We start from the raw sequence: 25,496 nt of genomic DNA, 5'->3' as shown, positions 1-25,496 counted from the left end.
TTTGCAATCAGGACAGCCAACACTGTAACTGAAGTGGTCCCACTGGGTGGAGTATTGGTTCTTCCGATCTACACAGGGTACTTTTCATGGAGGTGTATTTGATAAGAAAACAAAATCCTCTGAAGTAGTTGCTTCTATTTCTATCTTGTTATAGAGTCATTCATACAATAATTGTTACAAAACATTCAGATTGTGACAACACAATTCCTAATCGCATGACCTCTTCTCTGCAAAGAGAGCAAGAATCCTATTTCCCCAAGATGTTTCAGGGGGGACCGGGTAGCTCAGTTGGTAGAGGACAGACATGAGTCAACTTTATGTGCAGTCTAAGAAATGGCATCCATGTCCCATCCCCATGTCACCACAGTGGCACGTAAGTGCAGGTGGCTGATTACACATAAACACGCACACTCCTGGGTAGCGCGACTCTTGTTGCTGCTAGCTTTCCACTGGGAGGAGGCCATCGGTATTTCTTCGCATTGGAATAATAAAGTCAATGAAATAAAAATGAGGTTCAACATATGTCTTGTATTTCCCTGACTGTTTTCAGTGTGGTACACTCACGCTGTAAATCTGGCTGGAGTAGTCGTCCCGGTCCCAGGTAGGAGGCTTAGTTGACCCCGGCTTCACGTTGACCTCTACAACACAGGTGCTGTTCAGCGCAGGGTTGCCGCCATCTTTGGCCATCGCTGTCAGCACAAACGTCCCGTTCTGGTCCTGCAGACATCACAATGCATGAGTCAAGATGTTGGGGAAACACAGACAGATGCACACAAAATGCCCACAAATAAACCTACTCCATGTTTTAATTACAATAAACAGGTTGTTTTGGAAATATATCACTACAAAAAAAAAGTCTCCATACATTGCATAATTGTGTTATTATAGAAAACATTTCATTTGTAAAATAAGTACAAATGTTTCTGTCGAAAGCGGGATCAAGACATTACAAGAAGAACGGACGATCTGCATACAATATGGATGTGCAGTTGTTATCTCTTCCAGTTTAAAGATGTCACTTCCATAACTTCTGGTCTGACAGTCTGAACAAAGGTGAATTTGACAACGAAATTGCAGTCAGTTTGAGGGCCATAAAAACACAACTAGTGTACATACCGACTTGAAACAGCTTAAAGCTTAAAACCTGATGTCACGAACATTTTTGTTTACCACAGATCTTCAAGGAGACTTTCAACAGGTACAGATGCTTAGTTCTTAATCATACTGCTCTAAATTCAAAATGTTAAAAAAGAACTAGGTTTACTGAGGCCGACCTGCCAAACCTGCCACCCTCCTGCTTCAATTCAACCTTCTATGTTCCTTTTAACCCCTCCCTTCCTCTCCCACTCCCCAACCCGTCACCCCACCCACCTCTCCATTCACATACATACACACTGACACACCCCAACCCTTTCACCATAATACGCCGCCCCCCCTCCCTTCCTCTCCCACTCCCCCACCCGTCACCCCACCCACCTCTCCATACACATACATACACATACACACTCACACACCCCAACCCTTTCACTGTAATCTGACGCCCTACCCCCGAAACAAACAACAAGCATTTACTGCCTGGGTGAGGGGTCGAGTCAGGTAGATGAAGCCGTTCGCCGGTAGTATGCCGAACTTTCCTTCGTCATTGAGGAGACTGTAGGTAATGATACCGTTGTTCCCAACATCAGCATCAGAGGCCCGGATGGCCACAAAGTTGCTGGTGATCGGGTGTTCCACGGTGATGTTAGCCACGTACTTAGCCCTGTCAAACACTGGCGCATGGTCGTTGATGTCATCGATGGTCACACGGAACGTGCACCACCCTTCCAGCGAAGGGATGCCGCCGTCCTTGCCTTTTACCGTCACCTGGTAAACACCACAATATCAATACACAGTTAAACAGCAGAATGAGAATACGTACATGTTGTGATGTTGTCAAGAGTAAATTTCATAGTGGTTTCGTACAAGTGATCACTCTTATTTCTGAGCAGTCTCTAAATCATTTGTGAAACGGTCTAGCGGAAGAGCTGACTGACCTATTTGCATAGGTTTAATCAGTACTTTGTTTTTAGAGATGGACGCTTGTGCTGTGCGAGAGGTCGTATGCTGTCATCCCTGTGTGCGAGTGCAGGGGTCGAGGTTGACCCTTTCCCAGGGTGATGTGACGTCAGAGAGCGATAAGCGACTGATGCCAGCCGATGTGTATGTTGTGGTGTGGGATGATAGTATTTTGTAAATGAGAGTAGTTAGATTTTAGGTAATGTCTGCAGCTGGGAGAGATGAAACAACGGGAAGCGGAATGACGTATCTTGTGTCGGAGTACAGTAAGATGTGCTTCACTCAGACTGTGTAACAATGTCTTCAGTGATGTGATTCCTGATGTGTTGTGAACTTTCCAATTAGGATTCCAATGGAAGTGTTCGTTCAGTGGCGAGATGGGTATTCTTTGTATGTGTGACCAGAGGTATTGTGCTGTGTTCGATAATGGTGATATGATTGATTTGATTCGTTTTGGGCCTTGTGTTTTGGTCGAGTGCGTGTTGTCATCATCCCGTATGCTTGTTTGCGCGATAGTGTGTGACTCAGCAAGGGCGGATCAATTCACTTTGGAGAGGGGGGGGTTACAAAATGACTGCGAAGATACAAGTTGACGGCGCCGAAGGCGCCTAAGCCTCTAGGGGGGTCCGGGGGCATGCCCCCCCGGAATTTTTTTTTATCCAAAGAAGCAAAATAGAGCTATCTGGTGCATCCTGAGCCAATAAATTACCTCTTTTTTTTGGGGTGGGGGGTGGGGGGGTTACGTAACCCGTGTAACCCCCCCCCCAGATCCGCCCTTGCTCAGTGTGTAACAATGTGTGTTTGAGTGCGTAAATGTAGAAATCCCGTGCACAGAGCAGCGAACACCGGCCCAGACAACACTCGGCAAACCTAAGTTATCCTTGACATTTATGGCGAGCTTGCCAGGATATGGGCCAATTTTCAGTGTCTTGTGAAAATGTTGTTGACTGACGGCCGGTGTTGACAATTCTGTGTACGGAAGTTTGTGTACATCGGTCTCTCGTCCTCTCACCACTGTCTCGAATGAGATAGCGTTTTTGTAGTGCAGACTATTGTGTCGGGAGATGATTGGAATGTTATTTGTTGTTTGCTTCTTGCCTGGGACAGTGTATTTTATTTGTTAGTTTTGTATTCCTTAAAGAGGATACAACCATATGTTTTTGTGCTAGCCTATCGGATGTTACAGAAGCTATCTGGTTGGAAGATACAATTTGTTTTTACTTTTGTTGGGAGTGGGCAGTCTTTAGCCTGGTTTATGTACAGGTTTTGTGTTAGAGGACTTGGCTTTTCGCCGACAGGCTGATCATTTCATTGTTGGGGCATGATATGAGACAGAGGGATCGGGAAAGCTTTCTTTGCAAACTGTAATTGCATCTGTTCAAATAACTTAATGATTTCTCAAATCTTCCTCACATGTGAATGGGTATGCACACACAGATACAGACACACATGATGGAGGCCTGGTAGAGCACCAGACACACATGATGGAGGCCTGGTAGAGCACCAGACACACATGATGGAGGCCTGGTAGAGCACCAGACACACATGATGGAGGCCTGGTAGAGCAACAGACACACATGATGGAGGCCTGGTAGAGCACCAGACACACATGATGGAGGCCTGGTAGAGCACCAGACACACATGATGGAGGCCTGGTAGAGCAACAGACACACATGATGGAGGCCTGGTAGAGCAACAGACACACATGATGGAGGCCTGGTAGAGCACCACACACACATGATGGAGGCCTGGTAGAGCACCACACACACATGATGGAGGCCTGGTAGAGCACCAGACACACATGATGGAGGCCTGGTAGAGCACCAGACACACATGATGGAGGCCCGATAGAGCACCAGACACACATGGTGGAGGCCTGGTAGAGCACCAGACACACATGATGGAGGCCTGGTTGAGCACCAGACACACATGATGGAGGCCTGGTAGAGCACCAGACACACATGATGGAGGCCTGGTAGAGCACAAGACACACATGATGGAGGCCTGGTAGAGCACCAGACACACATGATGGAGGCCTGGTAGAGCACCAGACACACATGATGGAGGCCTGGTAGAGCACCAGACACACATGATGGAGGCCTGGTAGAGCACAAGACACACATGATGGAGGCCTGGTAGAGCACCAGACTTGTAATCCTTGAGTCAGGGTTTGAATCCAGGCTGGGGCGGACAAGGGTCAAGTTTATTTGAAGACTCAGAGACTGTATCCATGTCCAACCCTGTGTCACTGCTGTGGCATGAAACTGACCTATGTCATTCTGTCAGAAGTGCAGGTGGCTGGTTACACCTAAACATGCACGTGCTGCTAGCTTTCTACTGAGAGAAAGCGACTCAAATGTCCCAGCAACGGAATAATAAAGTATTGACAAAAGATAAACAACAACAAACCCTAAAGAATGCCCACCTGACTGAACGGGTACTGCTCACGGTCAATCGTGTTAACGGCAACAACGATGTCCCCCGTGGTGGAGTTGATGGTGAAGATACCTGCTGGATCCGTTGTGATGGTGTACGTCACCACGCCGTTAGGACCTCGGTTACCGTCCGTTGCGGACACCTGTAGGACATAGGACATCGGATTATTCATTGTCCGTGCATAAGACATCAGATTATTCATTGTTCGTGCATAAGACATCAGATTATTCATTGTTCGTGCATAAGACATCAGATTATTCATTGTCCGTGCATCAGACATTAGATTATTCATTGTTCGTGCATAAGACATCAGATTATTCATTGTTCGTGCATAAGACATCAAATTAATCATTGTTTGTGCATAAGACATCAGATTATTCATTGTTCGTGCATAAGACATCAGATTATTCATTGTTCGTGCATAAGACAACAAATTATTCATTGTTCGTGCATAAGACATCAGATTATTCATTGTTTGTGCATAAGACGTCAGATTATTCATTGTTTGTGCATAAGACATCAAGTTATTCATTGTTCGTGCAAAAGACATCAAGTTATTCATTGTTTGTGCAAAAGACATCAAGTTATTCATTGTTTGTGCAAAAGACATCAAGTTATTCATTGTCCGTGCATCAGACATCAGATTATTCATTGTTCGTGCAAAAGACATCATATTATTCATTGTTCGTGCATCAGACATCAGATTATTCATTGTTCGTGCATAAGACATCAGATTATTCATTGTTCGTGCATAAGACATCAGATTATTCATTGTCCGTGCATAAGACATCAGATTATTCATTGTTCGTGCAAAAGACATCATATTATTCATTGTTTGTGCAAAAGACATCAAGTTATTCATTGTTTGTGCAAAAGACATCAAGTTATTCATTGTTCGTGCAAAAGACATCAAGTTATTCATTGTTCGTGCAAAAGACATCAGATTATTCATTGTTCGTGCAAAAGACATCAAGTTATTCATTGTTCGTGCAAAAGACATCAAGTTATTCCTTGTTCGTGCATAAGACATCAAATTATTCATTGTTCGTGCATAAGACATCAAATTATTCATTGTTCGTGCATAAGACATCAGATTATTCATTGTTCGTGCAAAAGACATCAGATTATTCATTGTCCCTGCAATGCACCTTATGATCACATAAGTGAATACGTTTTGTAACACACACACACAGAACTCACTTAGTCCCTCAAATTATGAACATGTCAGATTTAAGATTGAGGTTAACAGTGTCAGTGGTTAGAATTATTTTAAAACTAAGAACTCAAGACTCAAACACACATATGCACGCACACACGTACACGTACACTGTTACACGACACTTGAGATTGCCACAAGTTCTCAAATGTCGTATAGTTGTGTTCTTTTATTCTACGTCGCCCGTCTTCGCAGCAGCAGAAAACAACTCGTCAAATTGAGTTCGAGGATTTATTCAGCATTCAATACATACAACAGCACAACGTAGCAGAACTCAAATAGAAGCCTTTTTAACATTCAAATCGCGCTGGCATATATAGTAAATACTCAATCTCGAGAATATTCCAGACCGAACATGATACAACTACATTATACGAGCCGTGCATGGACTAAACTAGCGACATTCTCTCTGACGTACATCAAAAGCGCCGACACACTTAATCCGAACGAACGCCACGAACTCACAACTAAAACAGCATGGTAAACAACTTGTTTTGACAGGACTAGAAAGTTCACCTGCATTCTCGTCCAAGCATAAATATTGTGTTTACAAAATATAATATCGGTACTTTCCCACAAAGTACAAATAAGTCAACTACATGCAACACACAAAACTGAACCAAAGCTCAGCAACGGTAGCGTTTCCTAACACACACACACACACACACATATTTACACACACATACACACACACATCACACACGCACACATACACACACACACACACACACACACACACACACACACACACACACACACACACACACACACATACCGTTTGAACAGAGGTGCCGACAGCAGAGTGTTCTGCGATAGAAGGACTGTAGCTGGAACACGATGTAAAAGTCGGCTTCTGTGTGTTGACACCGTTCACCTGGGACAGAACACACTTCATCATTACTTCTCCTTTCTCTACAAACAATGCACTCAGAAATAGTAGATATAAATTTGTTTTGTCGACACAACTTCATAAGATGATCAACATTTTTTACCATTCTTGTTTCACCCATTTGAGTTTTTCAGTCGCAAGTATTAACATTGAATTTGGACATTTGTGTGGTGGCGGCTTATATGCGACATTCCTCGTCTGAGTGGAAAGCACAGGACATTGCATACTTTGTACACACTGCTGACAAAAGAATAGCTAAGAAGTGCAGTAGAGGTAACCAAAGTTAAAGTCTGACATCTGACCAAGCTTGTACTGGGGACTAAGGCCAATTTTCCACTTGGAGACAGACCACAAATCAACACCCTGGTGGGTTTCAATGCAATGCAGAACTGTTTGTAATGAATCAATTTCTTAAAAAGCCACTGGTGACGTTGACTTTTGATATGTGCCCAAGTGGAGGGATCATGTATATTCCAGTGTAAAAGCCTGGCGAGGTCTGAGACTGTAGCAGACCTGCTTTCACAGGAATGACATTGCCTTTCACTTTCACAGGTTTAACTAAGACCTAACCATCAATGGGCGCTTTGGAACCCCTTCTCATCAATTTCTGATTATTCTGTTGAAAAGGAACTGAGTATTTGTAATATGGAATAAAAAAAATTAAAAAAAACGACGACAACAACAACAAAAGCTTTCAGCAAAAAAAAAGGGAACATAAATGTCACCTGCACGTAGATGGTGGCAGTACTGGTGAGAGTAGTGGTCCCTGTACAGCAGCTGCCGTCATCTCGTGCCAGGATGACCAGCGTGAAACGGTCATCAGCCGGCTGGATGGTCTGGGTCAGCTTGATCAGCCCCGTCTGCCGGGCAATCTCGAATTTTCCGTCGTTCTGGGACCCCGCTAAAATAGACACAGTGCACATGTGACACTCCAGAAATCAGAGATCGTTTCACGGAATATTCAACTGATTACAGGGCAAGAAACAAGTACAAAGCACATGCCGTGACAGACCAAGATTTATTCTTTGAACATTTCTCAAAAACTTACACTTATCTTTGTAAAATTCTTCTTGGCATATCCATTTAAGTTCACTTCCTCATTGTCATGTTTCATTTCAAAAAATGTTTTTATGTGCTGAATATCTTTGGCTACAACCACTACCACAATACATACTGGATATCTTTGGCCACAACCACTACCACACTACATACTGGATATCTTTGGCCACAACCACTACCACACTACACACCACTACATACTGGATATCGTTGGCTACAACCATTACCACACTACACACCACTACATACTGGATATCTTTGGCTACAACCACTACCACACTGCACACCACTACATACTGGATATCTTTGGCTACAACCACTACCACACTACACACCACTACATACTGGATATCTTTGGCTACAACCACTACCACACTGCACACCACTACATACTGGATATCTTTGGCTACAACCACGTCCACACTACACACCACTACATACTCACATCTAAAGCTGTAGGTCACGACATCCCCGTCTTTGTCTGTGGCCTGTATCTGAGTGATGACGTGGTTGACGGCAGCGTTTTCCAACACCCGGTACTCCACTCCGTCCGGGATGGTGAACTCTGGCGCCTCGTCGTTGATGTTGGTCACGGTCACCTGCACACTGGACGACGCCGACCTGGGGGGCGTTCCGCGGTCCTTGGCCACCACCGTGAATCTGTAGAAGGCTCCCTCCTTGCGGTCATAGTCCAGCGGTCTGCACAGTCAACAAGGACACGGCGCTGTATGTAGTCAATCAGGATAACTGCCTCACTATCCGAGAAAACTGAGACCATGACCTTACTAAATGATCACACTTGCTTGAAACTGTCGGTAGGTGGGCAACTTAAGTGCTTCCATTGTTTAAATTATATTGTTAGATCCTGGCTCAAAGCGGTGAACCCATGTTTCATCCTGGGTTACAAATCTCTCGAGAGAATTTGCAGGATCAGCCAGGAAACAAGCCAGAAGTGTTTTGGCGCATTTGTCAGCTGCTTGTCTCAACAACATTCTGGGCCTCCATCTTGCGGCCAGCTTGCTGATTGCCAAAATGACAGCCTAAACTGACTCTGTGCACTGAGCCGTAACTGCTGCCGAAACGTGCTGCAAGTGAACGTTGGAAAATAAATGAAAAAATGCAACTATTTTCACCAACAAATGTGTCTTGGAAGAACTTTTGCTCTGAAAGGTCATAGTTAGCATAGAAGATCTTACCGCTTGATACGAATGACGCCTTCAAAGACGCTTGAAGTATTCTCCGTGACAATCTCTAAGTCCTCTGTTTCCACCAGCGAGTAGTCGATGTGTGCATTCACCCCGGTGTCTTGGTCTTGTGTTTTCACTGCACAGTGAACAATTAGGTTGTCAACCTCTGATTTGTGATACCGATATGTGTGTGTGTGTGTGTGTGTGTGTGTGTGTGTGTGTGTGTGTGTGTGTGTGTGTGTGTGTGTGTGTGTGTGTGTGTGTGTGTGTGTGTGTGTAAGCGCGCACCTGCAAACAAGGAAACATGTCAAAACATTTACATCAAAGGCCCACTCCGCTTCCCGTAAACCATCAGTTTCTGGCCACAGACACTGTCAGGCTTTTACACACAGTACAAGCACCCTTCCGTTGAAACACTCACCGCTAGAGAACATACTAGGTGTCCTACATGAAGAGCGAAAATGTTTCAAATAATTTATTTTTGCGTGGCTAGCCGGATTTACTATAAAACAAATCGGAAGCCTCGTTTTGGCGCTAGACCTAACGTTTTAAATCTCAGAGTAATACCTAAAATACTGGACTCGCAACGAAATATACAAACAAATGACAATGAACAGATAATAAATTGACAACTTGTTACACAAACATTCTGAAATCATAAAAGAATTCTTTTTTCATCAAGACAAGATCAGTACAATTCGAAGTTTTGAAAGTTTGAAAAAAGGGGGCCCAAGCAAACACATTTTCTGCATATCGCTGGCTTCTTTGAAATCCAACCGCCGCCGATATAAGTTCGTGTGACCCGCAGTCGTTTGTTGCATTTTAGATTCAGAGGTACACAATAACGTGCTATTGCAGATACAGCGAGTCGCATTGAAACCCCAAACTGACGACTAAATTGTGAAATAAAGGAGAGTGGGTCACACGGGTTCACGATGGCTCAGGGATTGAATAAACCACGATAACTGGTGTGTGGTTTACGCATGCTAAATAGCAATTCAAACGAACTGTGTTTAATGCTGTTAAATGCTATTGCAAGTGTGTTGCATAAGGTTAGAACTGCATATTTCGTGAAAGACTCCATCGTTCTGTAAACCTCATGTGAGGCGGAGTGGCGCTTTAAAAGAGGTAAAGGATAAAACAAATAAAAAAAAATTAGACTTAGTAAGAAATCCAGAGTGACCTTTTTTAACAAGAGGTCAACAAATCAACTAAAAGAAACGTGAAAGAAGATTAAAGCATGGCAGAAATAACTTTTGTTTTCTTTTCTTGTCTTTACCTGTGAGGATGTCAGTCCCAACAGCTACATTCTCTACCAACGTTGCATCGTAGCGAGATTGGTTAAAGATGGGCGGGTTGTCATTCATGTCTTCTATCTGAATTGTCACCTGTTCGACACAAATATGTTTTCATGTCATTCAACAGTGATAAGAAACCAAGTAATACTTGTAGTGTTAATCAATACAGTAACACGTTTTCTATCAGAACTGTCACCTGTTTAGCACATATACATTTCCATGTAATCAAACAGTGCTAAGAAACCAAATACAAGATATTGTTAATCAATACATTTTAATGTTTTCTATAAGATCTTTCACCTGTTTAGACAATATATATATATCCATGTGATTCAACAATGCTCAAAGCAAAAATACAAATGACAAGCAATACCACGAATCAAGATGGTTTCACTGTGTTTGGTCCCCATGATTACCAGGATGAAAAAACATCTACAACAAAACTGTATAAACAAAACTAAATAAAGATAAGATCATTCAAAAATCCCTGTGATCATGCAGCATTTGAAAATCCTCGTGCAAAACGCAGTGAATAAGCTTTTTGTGTTTCTTTTTTTGTTTGCATTTTCATATGAGCAAACCAGCTGGTACTGAAACAAAAACATGCGCAATTTAGTCTTCAAATTGTACTGCTCATTCTTAGGGCCTGAAAGCTAATGCTGCTGTTCAAAGGTTGGGATAACGAGGGAAATTATGATCAGTGTGGGGTTTAACAGTACCAGTACAAGACACTTACACCGACAGTGCTGGAGAAATCCGTGTTGCCCACTCTCTGCGTGGCAGTGACCGTCATGCTCTGCAGCTTGGGAGACACCGTTTCATAGTCCAGAACCTGTAACACAACCAACCAATCATATTCAGTTTGATTCCATGCAGGGTGGTGGCAGAAACACAGATGTGAAAGACTATAAACCTGAGACAGTGTACACAAGATGATGAAACCACAACAGGAAGTGACTGTACGCTTCTTTGAGATTTAAAAAAAGACACAACGGATCTCACTTCAAACCAACAAATCTATTGTAGGGGTAACTCATTGTGATATTGAAACTCAACGAATGAATGAATAAAAAAATGAATGGATCACATAATCACTTAATCAATCACTCAATCAATCCATCAATAGAGATACACAAAGAAGTTGAAGATTCTTCTCCTCCAAAGAGAACTAAAACAAAAAACAGTTCTGAATGCCTCAGTGTCTTTCAGTTGATAAAATTTGACCAAATAGCATATTGTTGTCACCGTACCTTTCTGCAAATAATGTAGCCCGCGTTGCTGATACTGAACAGATCAGAGTCGCCCCCGCCCTGGTTTGCCAGTGTATAGGTCACAGCTCCTTCCTGGAACGTCTTGGTTTTGATTTGAAGTTGTGCTGAGGTGGCCAGTGCGTTGATCCTGTTCATGCAAAAACACAAGGCGTCTCTCGTCAGTTTATTAGTATTTCGGAACTATTCACGACATTATGTCAATCGTTCATGTGAACTGTTATGATTAAAGCCTTCAACAACTCACGTGCGGTCCAGCCCATTGTTCTCCAGGATGGCTCCCTGGTACGAGCTGCTGTAGAACTGCGGGGGCCGAAGTCCGACCAGCACACTGACCGTGGTGGTCACCTCTCTGCCCCCGGTGTCTCTGTCCCTCGCGGCCACGTTGATGGTGATGGTGTCGTGGTCAAAGTTGGCCGTGCCCACTGTGCGTATCTCACACTGCCGCACATTGCCCACGTCGGTCCTTCTCACCTCTATGCGGTCGCGGTATTGGCTGGGGGACACTGAAACGCAAACCGACAGTTACACTACTCACAAAAAGTCAAGGAACACTTTTTATATTATGCAATTCACCATTCCGTCTGCCTGGGCGAGGCCTGTCTTGAACTAGTCCAGTGGCCTGGAAGCGCTGTCGCAGTCTTGTGATGACGGAGGGGGACACCAGAAGCCTTCTGGCAATCTCCCGTACGCCAACACCGTCTTGGAACCACCCTATGGCTCTTCCTCTGTCCAGCAGGCTTAACTTCTGTCGTCCGACCATCGTGATGTTGTGCCCTGGTCCGCCCAGGCCCTGGCTTTTATTGAGTAACCAGTGACCAGTGCATCATTTTGTCAGAAACACGCTATAGAAAAAATGGTGAGTCAGCATAAAACGGTAACATTTTCCAACTTTTCACCAATTTTCAACGCTCAGCCACTGACGCCCGAGTAGCACGTGCAGCACACCAAGCCTGTACAACAAAGGCAGGAGTCCACTCTGTGCGTGTGTGTAAGATCAGCGTTGTAGCTTGCAAAGTTTTGACAATAGCATCGATTTGCAAAAACACATGAAAATGAAGGGTGTTCCCTAACTTTTTGTGAGTAGTTTACTTTCAATGGACTCAGTAATGGTAAAACATTGGTTTTCAATGGACCTAATAATGAAAAAAAACCACTGGTTTCCAATGGACCAAGTAATGGCAAAACCGGCACGGTTGGCCTTGTGGTAAGGCGTCCGCCCCGTGATCGGGAGGTCGTGGGTTCGAACCCCGGCCGGGTCAAACCTAAGACTTTAAAATTGGGAACCTAGTGGCTGCTCCGCCTGGCGTCTGGCAATATGGGGCTAGGACTGGTTGGTCCGGTGTCAGAATAATGTGACTGGGTGAGACATGAAGCCTGTGCTGCGACTTCTGTCTTGTGTGTGGCGCACGTTATATGTCAAAGCAGCACCGCCCTGATATGGCCCTTCGTGGTCGGCTGGGCGTTAAGCAAAACAAAACAAAAAGTAATGGCAAAACACTGGTTTTCAATGGAGCTAGTAATGACAAAACATCGGTTTTCAATGCACCTAATAATGACAAAACACTGGTTTTCAATGGACATAATAATGACAAAACACTGGTTTTCAATGGACCTAGTAATGACAAAACACTGGTTTTCAATGGACATAATAATGACAAAACACTGGTTTTCAATGGACATAATAATGACAAAACACTGGTTTTCAATGGACCTAATAATGACAAAACACTGGTTTTCAATGGACTTCGTAATGACAAAACACTGGTTTTCAATGGACCTAATAATGGCAAAACACTGGTTTTCAATGGACAAAGTAATGGCAAAAAACAGATTTTCAATGGACTTGGTGATGGCAAAACACTGATTTTCAATGGACTTAGTAATGACAAAACACTGCCTCACATTACCTAGGGTGGTTGTTCTAAGCTCAATGCGGCTGTTGTATTGGCTGGGGGACCCTGAAACGTACAGTCATATAGATTGGAGACAGTCATGGCAAGAGACTGATGTGTAAGGGAAAGAATGTACCTTTAACGGCACAGTGCAGCTCACAGCCTTCGTTTTGCGTTTTTGCTGCAGCTGAGTGCATTTACAGTTCAAAAATCCTCATATGGTAGTAAAACAAGCCCAAAACTACCCAACGACGACATCTGTGAAGCTCGACAGTTTCTTGTTCACGCGAGTGCATAAATTAACCTAGTTATTAAGTGGTGTTTGGTCGGAGTTCGATTCAACTGAGTGATTCCGGCCTCCATTTTGTTTTACACAAACTCATGATGACGTCTGACATAGTTTGCTAGTGACGTGTCTTTTTGTTCATGATGTGGTGATCTACCTGATCTAAATTTAGATCCAAAACTAGGTCAAGACCAGCCGGGTCCGAGTACGAAATTAGTTCGTAAAAAAATCGCAGTTCTTGACTATTTGGGTGCAAGTCAATGAAACTTGGTAGTTTTTCTAACGGATAGCTGCCTGAGGTATGACTAAAAGCCCCAGGGGCTCCGTGCACCTGGATTTGACAAGTTCAGTACCTTTAATGTCCACACTAGGCGTGTCCACCGTCATACCTGTTCTCTGTTTAAGGGTCAGAGCAGCAAGGTTACTGACAGAGACTTTTTTAACGACAATTTTAAATGCCCATTTAAAGACGTGTCGCTGGGTTTTCTCCAGCAACACGGTGGTGATACCTGTTCTCTTTGTATAGGTCAGAGCAGCAAGGTTACTGCTAGAGACCTTTTTCCATGACATGTCCATTCAAAGAGACAGGTGGCTGTCTATTCGCTAGTGACGCCGTGAGGGTACCTGATATCTTGGTATAGCTGACAGGGGCCCCCTCGGGGTCCTCGGCGACCAGGGTGATGATGGTGTAGCCGGCGCCAGAGTTGGCTCTGATGGTGGCAAGGAAGGGCTGGGGCTCTGTGGTGAACACTGGCGCCTCGTCCACGTCCGTCACGAGCAGGGTGGCCGTGATCTCCACTACGTCTGCAACGACACAATCAGAGTCTGATGCTAGTTAAAAGTCATGGTTCTTCCGACTTGAACGATTCGGGTCACCATCTGAAAAGAAGACTCCCCAAAATACACAGATTTCTCCGGTTGACACGATCCCTGTTGAATCATCATCAGCTTTCTTCAGATGTCTAAAATAGTCCATGAGCAGAGTCCAGAAGTGTTTCACCCCCCCCCCCCCCCCCCTGTTAAAACATTTGGTGAAGATATTTCGGCAAATCGACAGTTCGCACCGTTGGAGAGATTGTGGTTGCACGCGCGCCTTCACTGTGGTCAGAGTTGTGTGGTTATTGTCGTTCAGATTGTTGTATATCGTGCAGATAGCATTGTTGTCGCGAAACGAAAAGACAAATATCATAGCTTAAGAAATAACGCCACAGTTGATCACCAAAGTTCATTGACGTTTACGGACCGACCAAAAGCTTGTACAGAACACGATAGGCGTACGTATCCTTCAAAACTAAAGTAGAAAACATAGCAGTCCGCAAACATATTTCTTGTTAACGTCAATTTTCTTGTTCTATACACCCTAAGGGTCCACAAAATCACTATGAAACTTTTAACAGGGGGGGGGGGGGGGGGGGTGAAACACTTCTGGACTCAGCTTATGAACTAAAAGCTTGAGAATATATATTTGTCATTAAGATTTCTGATTTGAGTGCTAATATCAGTCTTTACTGAAAAAGTGTCCAACGAAGAGGTAACGTATAAGTTTAAAAGTAAAATGCTCTTTTACCTACTCGATCCAGATTCTGACAGCAAAAGACTGAGGGCGAACGACTGTGGGTTTGATGCATGTATTGCGATCATGTTTTCAGCGACTCGGCAGATGGTTTAAAGTACCGTTGAGTAGTGGTTCTTTGTGGGTTATCATGTCTTAGTAGGTTATCAGGCTTTGTGGAAACCAAATGTTGTGATGGTTTGATGCATGGTAATTCATAGAAGAAGGAGAGAGAATAGAATAATGTTGTGTTCGATGATGACATGAAAACTGATAATGGAATGTATGGATCATTAGAACGAACTAACTAGTGACGAACGTCCTCGTTGTCTGTGTTCCTGTCTGTATGTGTGTCAGTGCGACTGTGAATGTAAATGCCTCACAAAAATACGACCCCCCCCCCCCTCCCGCCCCCCTAAGTGGAGCACATTTAAAGTGTTGGCGTTCCATATCTTCATGAACGGGTGGCGCAATCGGGATGTCTAATCTTGCACTCAAGTACACTTCACGGGTTGGTAAAGAGAAACAAAGGACGGGGTGCGAAGGAGACTTCTCCCTTGATAGAACATTTCTAAGTGTAGACAATAACATAGTTCATTTCATGCATTCCGCCACCACCCTAACCCCCCCCCCCCTTCCTCTCCTCCATTTTTTCTGTCCAGGTGTTCGCCCCCTGATTTGTGTGTGTGTGTGTGTGTGTGTGTGTGTGTGTGTGTGTGTGTGTGTGTGTGTGTGTGTATGTGCACACTTCTTCAACTATTCGCAGATATTGTCACGCGCCGCTGGACACACGCACCCCCCCCTCACAAACACATGTCCATAGACTTATATAATTATGGGGTGGGTTTTTCCAAACCCCCTATATCCCTATTCACTGTGTGTCTCTAACAAACAACAAGCCGCCCCCTTACACACAGTCCTGTGTGTCTTAATACCGACTTACCGCCCAAGTTTACAGCGAACATGTACGCCCCACACAAAAAAGCTTCATATATCACTTCCTGTTTAGTCAATAGTTTGTGGAGAACAGGTTTATCTGGGATAAAGATTGGGGTCCCAAAACTGTATAGTGACGTGCTTTATTTGAGGCAGCAAGAATACCATTCGTATGCGCGATAACATGACTCAGTGCCTATTATTTACTTCCTTTATTTTCACATCGTGGGCGTTAAACTTAGTTTGTGTGTGTGTGTGTGTGTGTGTGTGTGTGTGTGTGTGTGTGTGTGCGTGTGTGTGTGTGTGTGTGTGTGTATGTGTGTGTGTGTGTGTGTGTGTGTGTGTGTGTGCGCTTTTTGTCATGATAACCCCCCAAAATGACGCAAAAAGTCCCGTTTTTGACCGCTCTTGCGATCGACACCTATCAGTAGGAATAACTCAGCACTCGAAATAGGCAAGCTAGCTCAACAACACAACATGTTCTGGGTAGATAAGTGTTTTGACATTCTTTTCGTTTGTAAATATTGCACAGATTTGACTATTGTGATTTTTTGTCGATTTGTAATTGATCCCTTCCGTTTTTGTCTGGTCGATTTTGAGGGCGGCGGTCACGTGATCCCTGTAAAAGATATCCTTAATCCCAAAAGTGATCATGATAGCTGAGTAAGCGGCCTTAACTAGCATATACAGTTTTAATGAAATGACACAAGAATTAATGCTTTGATCTGGGTGCAAAATTTGTTGCAATAATTTTTTGGCCAAGTTTATATATAATATAGATGTATATATCAAAACTCTTGTGGGTAAGAAAGTGGCTGACTAAATTTAAATTAGTAAATGGCATATGTGTGCATTGATATCTGCATGTTTATAATGCATAAATTGTGCGTCTAGCTGTATGTCTGTCTGTCTTTCTCTCTCTTTTTCATCTTACTTTCTCTCTCTCTATGTATGTACATCTCGTTCCTTACCAGTGGGGTCAGAAGTACTGACGGCGTGCACAACCATGGTGATGGACCTCATGGCACTGTCCTCGTAATCCAGACGGTATCCACTCCCCAGCGACAACACGCCTCCACTGGTCAGCTCAAACATTTCCGGGTTGACCGACGACGAATTCAAAGAGAACCTTCTGCCCGCCGTGTTCAGCAGTTTCTGGGGAAAATTGACCAGCACGCCAAGCTGGGATTCAGGCACCGTTTGGTTCATGGTCTCCTGGGTCACGGCCCGTCTCCTCCTCAGGTGAGGAATCCTTCTCCTCCCGAACTCATCCCTCCCTACCTGAGACAGTCGGTCCAAGGGAGGGCGGAAGTGAGAGTTGAAATCATTGTGGAGACTTTGTTGGATCTCGAACCCTTCATGCTGGGCCTCGGAAGATCCATCAACTCCTTGGTTGTGTGGACCACTGGCCGAAGCAGGGCGTGGTTTTTCCCGCAGGTCATTCTGGTGGCCATGCGGGAAATTCAGGTGCTCAGGGGATCCCGCGGATCGTCCACGGAATTCTGAGAGTTTGTATGAAGCAGGGAAAAAGGAAAGCTGCCGGACTACCGCGTCCTTGCTGTCGGATGGAACACAAGATGTGAGGACGGCGAGGATATACACCAGAGCGAACACTAACAGCCCGGCCATTTTCTCCTGGGAATTAACCATCCGTTCGTCACACTCCTAATGGCGACTGTCCTTGTGAGACCAGGAAGTAACACTCACACAACACGACATGTCTTGGTCTCGGATCGTAGTACGACTGTTCTGTCTGGCTTCATGACTCGATCGTGTGCGTACCAGGTTTTGTGGGTATCACGCGACTATTTCGCCTCTCGTCAGTTATGTATCGCGTTCAGGCACACACACACACACACACACACACACACACACGCACAAACACACACACACACACACACAGTTTATTCTGAATCACTCTACACACCCACACACACACACACACACACACACACACACACACACAAACACACACACACACACACACACACACACACACACACACACACCTGCAGTATCCGGTTTTGGAATCAAAAGTACACGCGCGTACTTTTTCAATGGCATCACATGCTAGGGTAGCCAGATAAACTTACCAATCATTTCATTGTCCTTTCTTTATTCAACCTGCTATGTCACCTTTTTAAAGCCTCTCAAGATTTGCATAGAAAAAACATTTAAGGTGCATTTTCAAATTATGCTACAGGACGAAAACCCCTTTCAAATGACATCCATCATTTTTGATTTTGATCAAGCTGAATGCTCGGCTGACAGAACAACATTGGAGATTTTAACTTTGGGTTTGGATAAGGCATAAAAAAAAAAATAGGTGTGGTTACGGTAACCCGACCTACCCTATTTTTAGGGGCCGACCCTATAACTTTATATTACATTTGTCAAAAAAAAAAAAAAAAACCAGTGCAAAAAACGCAATGAAAGCGAAAGCGCCCGAGTCGCACACTTATTTCCCTGTCAAGTAGGTTTAATTTGTACACATTAGAAAAAAAAGTAAAAAAAAAAAAAAAAGTGATTGCCTACCTACCTACCCTATTTTTTTTGGCTATGTTACCGTAACCACACCTATTATTTTTTTTGGCCTAACACTCACGCCGGGGATTCGCCGGAAATGCACTGCTCTACTAACAGCATTCGCGCAGCGGCAAATCTGAATTACGACAGTGGGTGCCTCGAGAATATGTCTTCGTTTGAGATCAATCAAACACATAATTATCTGAATGATTCTTGTTTGTGCGAGTGCATAATAGATTAGACTTGTACAACATAGCAACCAGTTAGTGGAGTAATCCAGACTATCCAACGTATAGTTTGTTGAACCCCGATTTTTCATCTTGCCGCGGTCACATTTTCACTTTCAACGGTCGTTCTACATACTGAATCATTGAGAGATAAAATCGTAAGTGCCTTTTTAAACTTTAAATATGTTCTCTTTGAAGCGACTTATTGTCGTTGGTGTGAATGGGGAAAACGTTTAGTAGAATCAGTGTAGAAGATTAGATGTTAACATTTTCGTACAACGGTTCTTCCAGGCGAAGACGACAGCATGACAACGGTTCTGTGTGGATTGCCAGTAAGATTCGGTAATTGAGCGAATCATAGGAATATCGTTGTTTTCTTTTTTTTATTTTTATTCTCTTTTTGTACATTTTTTTTTCTACATGTATATGCTGTACATTACAGGACATCACCTAACCGAAAAGACAGAATCATATAACAGAAAAGCACACTTGGACAATTACAACATACATGGGGTGGGAGGATGGAATGGGGAGGGGGGGATGTTCAGTGGTTTGGTGGTCGCATTATCAAAAGGTTTTAAGAACGAAAAAACCTAAGGGTTACATCAAAACGTGCATATACAGGCGCCAATCCTTGTAGAATTTATCTACTGTATTATTCACAACTGCGTTATACTTTTCACAAATAAATCTTTGCTTAAAGTTTCTACTAAATGTCTGAAAATGAGGGGTCTTTTTGTTCATTTTGGAAATATATACATGGTGTTTGGCACAGATTAATAACACATCAAAAGCTTTATCGGTGACTACATTGTTCGCCACTCCAAGAAGAACCAGTTCTTTAGACAGTTTTAAATTGTTGCAATGGGTGCAGTTCGCCTTTAGCCAATTTACAAATTCTATCCAAAAAGTCTGCACTTTATCACACTCCCAAAACATATGTAAAAGGGTTTCTTCATTTCTACCACAAAATGTACACAATGACGTATCCACAAGTTTTCGCAAAAATAGAAACATTTCTGTGGGCAAAATTCTGTACAATAATCGGTACTCACGCCGTGGATCGTGTAACTCTGCATTTGCGCCACCGCAACTTTTTATCGCTTCACGCCGACGAAGAGGCAAGCTGCAAGGTAGGTCTCTCACAGAAAATGAAAATTTGTAGGACTTTCAGGCATCATCTAGATTCTTCATTGGTACATTTTAAAGAAGTATATACTCAAGGTCTAAGGTACGTACTTTTTTAGTCGAAATGTCAGGTTTCGGCAGTTCAGAAGTCCGATTTCTGCTGGAATTGTAGCTGAAATTGCACGATTTGTCCCTTCCTTCGTAACTTCAACGAAACAGCACTAGTTGATGCATTCCCGTGATGATATCCTGTGAGCTAAACATGTCCTTTGTATTCTTGATGAATGCTGTTGCACAATTTTGTCTTTGGGTGACGCACGCGGCAAAAGAAAACACAAACAATTAGACTTCATGTTATACGCCACCGATGCTTGGTGTAATTCGCCACCGCAATTTCACGTCTTGGATGTTATTCGCCACCGCAACTGTCTAATGAATTGCATAATATGTTGAAGAGTTCAGCGATTCTGTCACTTCCAATTGAAAATATTGATTTGGAGTTGTTCAGTTCAGTGTATAGTTCAGCTTTTGTAGAACACGTTTCTGAGACGCACCTGGCGGCGTTTCACTCCCACATTCTTCGTCATTCTTCTTTCCCGAAAAACGTCACGTCTGTCAGAGGCGTTCTTTTCTCTTCCAGCGTCAAACTGATGAGTTTTTGTGTTGTCGCTGGTAATAGGAATGACTGAATTTTAGAATTATTTCACACACATAAACACCAACGAAGCTTAAGAATTTTAGAATTATGTGGTATTTGGCCCCACAAATTCACTTTATGAACTGTCCCGGCAAGGGATTGAACCCGCGGCCAAGGAAATCAAGCGGATCATAGGGGCAGTACGCTATCCATCCTGCCATTCGTCGCCTTACACTAAGTAATGTTCAAACCATGCGGAACGTTTTTGTACATTCTTGTATGTGTAGTCAATCTTCCGAATGTAAATGAATGCATAAGAGAACATGAGGACAAACTTTTCATCAGCGTGCCTTCCTAGAAGTGAAATCTCATTGGTGAAAACGTTGGTCTTCATGTTCTGATGTGTCTTTATTTTGCTGCGTAATCTATTCAGATCATCACTAGCAGTCATCGATGCATTTCCCACTTGTAAATATAGTTTTTTTTCACTCTTACGGTAAGCACTGTTATATTTCCTATTGTTGTCATCATACCCTAAACCTCTTAAATCTCACAGTCCCAGGGATTTTTTTTGGGGGGTCATATATATATATATACTAGAATGAATACCCGCTTGAGAGGAAGGCCAGAACATACAGTGAGAGTAAAAGCCGCCAGACCCCATCACAAACAGAACTCTACAATCCACAGGCGTTGCCTACACACACACACACACACAAACACACACACACACACACACACACACACACACACACACACACACACACACACAGAAGCCGTATATATCTATCTATATATATATAAATAGATACAGATAGATGACAGTGGATTTTTCGATAAATAGATTCGACCTTTGCACTTTTACAGTGAGGACAACTTATAGGTACATGCAAAGAAAGCCGCGTTCTGGACAGTGCAGTGACCTTCTAAAAATAGTAACGTAGTAACGGGAATATGGATTGACGCCACACGAAGGAAGGGAGATAAACGCTGAAAACACTGGAGAAGATAAGGAAGAGTTACTGGGAATGGATCCAGAGAAAAATCAAAATCGGTTCAGCGCCGCGCGCTGAGAGCACGTGTTGAAAATTCTCATCGACCAGGTTCTGTGCGGGGTCTACCTGAATATGCCCACCAAATTTGAAGCAGATCCATCGAGAACTTTGGCCGTGCATCGCGGACACACACACACACACACACACACACAAACAGACAGACAGACACAAGTCGTATATATATATAGATAAGCACATTCCAGTACATGTGGGTTATACACTCAAGTACAGATAAGCATACTTTTCATACAGAAGAAGAAGAAGTAGAAGAAGAAGAAGAAGAAGAAGAAGAAGAAGAAGAAATACTACAGTTTGATTTGTCAACTCATGGTGCCTTTAAATCCTTTGCATAGGCAAGATCACGCCACGCCCCTGAGTTTAAAACTTGCAGCGCTAAAGTTAAAATGCTCCTATCAATTGCTGTCAGTTTTGTGACAAAAATAAAGGTTTAAATGCCTCCACGATGTTGATGCGTTTGAAAATAACAATTTGCGTGGTGCGGTGGCGAATAACAAAAAATGCGGTGGCGAGTTACATCTAACATTGAATTGATGCGGTGGCGAATTACAGAGAGTTGTTGACACTCGGTTTTTATCTGCTTCTTGCAAAGTATATATGGAACTATATACAGAGAAACTACACGTGGAGATTCATAAAACATTAAAGTTATCAGTGAACATGTCCAAGAATAACCAGTAATCTCCGTTTTGTTGCATTTGACGCAGAAACTGAAAATATGCCCAAAACATGGGGAAACGAGAAGAAAAACAGATCGTCACGATCACCAGGGCCATCAAAGCATCAAAAAATATATACAGAAATATAGCTAAGGATATAAGTATGTGAAATGCAACACTTGAGAACATGCTGAGTGCCTAGCATTCTAACAATTTAATTTATCATTCGAGAGACCTACCTCGCAGCTTGCCTCTTCGTCGGCGTGAAGCGATAAAAAGTTGCGGTGGCGCAAATGCAGAGTTACACGATCCACGGCGTGGTACTGGAACCATCTCAGACAAGTGTCTTTTGTTGTTTTAAAAACATGTTGAAAAATAGCCTTCTTATCTAACAAACAGTCTAAAGATTCAGACCATTTTTCGATACATTTTGGGACCGTAGCATGTTCAATCAGTTTTTTGTAAATAAGTTGTGTCTTACCTTTACAAATACATTTCCACACAATGGGCTCTGTCATAATAAAATGTTTATCAAATTCTAAGCCGATTTTTCTCTGATATTTCTTAACAGCCTGGATTACACCTTGATACAATACAAAATCGCCTCGCACATTTGGATATTTGATTTTAAACGCATTATAGGATAAGTATCCATTTTGTCCCAAAATATGACCAATCTGAGCTATTCCATTGTCGATCCAATTTTGAATGTACACTGTCTTTTTATCTCTCCGAATATTAACATTATAATGTAAACATTCTGATACAAAATCGTTAAAGGTTATAGGGTCACATTTTCCATGTAGTTTCTTATAATGTTTAAAAACATTGGTCCAAAACGGGTTTTCCATTCTCTGCATCAAAACATTTGCAAATTCCTCTCCTCTCATATTAATTGTTGTAACAGATGGACATGCTTTAAACAATAATCTTGATATTAATCCAGTAAGGCCATCAACTCTTTTTAACCAAACGATTTTTAGAGATGACAGAAAACTTTTCACGTCAACCATCTTTAGTCCTCCATCTTCATAGGGTTGGGTGACCGTACTTCTTTTAATTTTATCTCTTTTTCCATCCCAAAGAAATTTGAAAAAAATATTATTTAACTCCATCATAAACTGTTCGTCTGGATCAGGTAAATTAGTAAACAAATGTGTCAATTTGGAAATAGCCAAGGTTTTTAGGACTGTTATTTTACCAAAAGGTGTCAGGTTCCTTCTGGTCCATGAATTCAGAAGTTTTTGAATTTCCTTTAACTTATTTCTATAGTTAAGAAAAACAACCTCGGATATATTCACCGAAAAAATAACGCCAAGTGCTTTAAAATTATCCGGGTTCCAGGTAAAATTCATATCAGGCAAAAATCTTCTTTTGCTAAACTTTAAAGGTCCTAACCAAACTACAATTGTTTTATCATAGTTCATTCTCAGACCTGACAGTGATGCAAAATGTTGTAACACTTTTATACTTTCGCAAAAAGATTGCTCTGTACCATCAAGAAACAGACTGGTATCATCGGCGAATTGTGACAATAAAATATTTTCGCCAAGAATATTCATACCACCAATCTTTTTGTTCTGGCGTACCATAAGAGACAATATTTCAGCACAAATCAAAAATAGATAAGGTGACAGCGGATCCCCTTGCCGGGTGCCTCGACCTACATTAAACCATGCTGAATACCGACCATTGACTGAAACACAGGACTTAATTTTGCAATAAAAAGTAAAAATCCATCGTTTCATGTCATTTCCAAAGTTAAATTTGCTCAAAGATTTTTCAATAAATGACCAGGCAACACTGTCGAAAGCCTTTTCAAAGTCGACCATCAAAAGTAGGCCAGGTATATTATGTTTATTTGAGTAGAACAGGGTATCATATATTAATATAATCTGACGTTTTCACCAATATATCTTCCTTTCAAGAAGCCTTTTTGATCATCATGAATCAGATTTGGCAAAACACGTTTAAACCGTTCTGCAATGCACGTTGATGCAATCTTATAGACCGTATTTAACAGAGTAATTGGTCTCCAATTTTTCAAAAGTGTTTTATTTTTTCCTTCCTTTGGAATACATACTATAACGCCCTGTCTCTGAGTCACTGACATTTCTCCTTTCTCAAATCCACAATTTATAGACCGTAACATAAACTTTCCTAAGTCAGAATAGAAAAACTTGAAGAATTCCGCAGTGTACCCGTCTGATCCTGGGCTTTTGTCGTTGTTTAATTTTTTCACAGCTTTGAGTAGCTCACATTGAGTAAGTCTACCTTCCAATTGTTTACTCTCAGCATCTGTTAATACAGGATGAGCCAGGTTTTCATCAATCTCTTGATTTACCAGTTCGGCTTCTCTTGAAGTATATAACTCCTCATAAAAAGTCTGTGCTTCCTTAACAATTAAAGCATTATCATGAATAACTTCACCATCATCTTTCTGCAAAAAACACATGGACTTCTGGACAAACTGTCTTTTCTCCAAATTACAAAAATATTTTGTATTTTTTTCCCCTTCTCCAATCCACTTCGCACGGGATCTAATTATCATACCATCCACTTTTTTCTGCCTTATTTGACTTAACTCCTGTCGTGTTTGCTCTAAAAGTTGAATATTATACTCTGTCAAGTTACTTTCCAAAGTGTATATTTGAGAAAGAAGATCTTTTTCTTTTCTGTTACTTTCCTTTTTTTTATATGAGGAATATGAAATGCATTTACCTCTTATTTCCATCAACAACATCTCAAAAAACAACTGATCATCAATCAATAGCTGTAAATCATCATCGTCAATCAAGTCAATATTGTCCACATTATAAACAGGTAAAGCATATTGTATCTTTACATCAACAATAACCTTCTTCACTATATTTACAAATTCCATGTCTGTCAACAGTGAATTATTAAACTTCCAAAAGGGTCTATCACGTTTAACAACATCAGTTCTAAAACTTACTCCAACAATTGAGTGATCAGAATAGTAACCTGGTGTAATATCCGCTTTCACAATCTCAAAACCTAACTGCTCTGACACAAGGAAATAATCAAGTCTGCTTCGCTGTGAACTATGAAACCGCCTCCATGTATACTGTCTCATATTAGCATGTAAGGCTCTATATATGTCAATGAGATCATACTGCTCCATAAAATCAACAACTTTTCTCCTACT

General features: G+C 42.3%; 1 protein-coding gene across 1 annotated transcript in view; it reads right to left on the bottom strand.

The window, feature by feature from the left end:
- The window catches only part of LOC138959401 (neural-cadherin-like), a gene marked incomplete at its 3' end in the record, with an annotated part of 74,299 nt that extends 56,444 nt beyond the window's left edge, over nt 1-17,855 (bottom strand). Inside the window, 13 exon segments of the mRNA XM_070330870.1 lie at nt 565-717; nt 1,573-1,863; nt 4,481-4,633; nt 6,483-6,581; nt 7,322-7,497; nt 8,101-8,354; nt 8,852-8,978; nt 10,122-10,230; nt 10,877-10,972; nt 11,391-11,538; nt 11,656-11,914; nt 14,214-14,393; nt 17,049-17,855. Coding sequence (XP_070186971.1) covers nt 565-717; nt 1,573-1,863; nt 4,481-4,633; nt 6,483-6,581; nt 7,322-7,497; nt 8,101-8,354; nt 8,852-8,978; nt 10,122-10,230; nt 10,877-10,972; nt 11,391-11,538; nt 11,656-11,914; nt 14,214-14,393; nt 17,049-17,727 — 2,724 coding nt within the window.
- Nucleotides 17,856-25,496: the final 7,641 nt, after the last annotated feature.

The sequence above is a fragment of the Littorina saxatilis genome, linkage group LG1 (genome assembly GCF_037325665.1).
Source record: "Littorina saxatilis isolate snail1 linkage group LG1, US_GU_Lsax_2.0, whole genome shotgun sequence".
Classification (NCBI taxonomy): domain Eukaryota; kingdom Metazoa; phylum Mollusca; class Gastropoda; order Littorinimorpha; family Littorinidae; genus Littorina; species Littorina saxatilis.
Note: the sequence above shows the minus strand (reverse complement) of the source record. Positions and strands in the feature narration are given on the sequence as shown.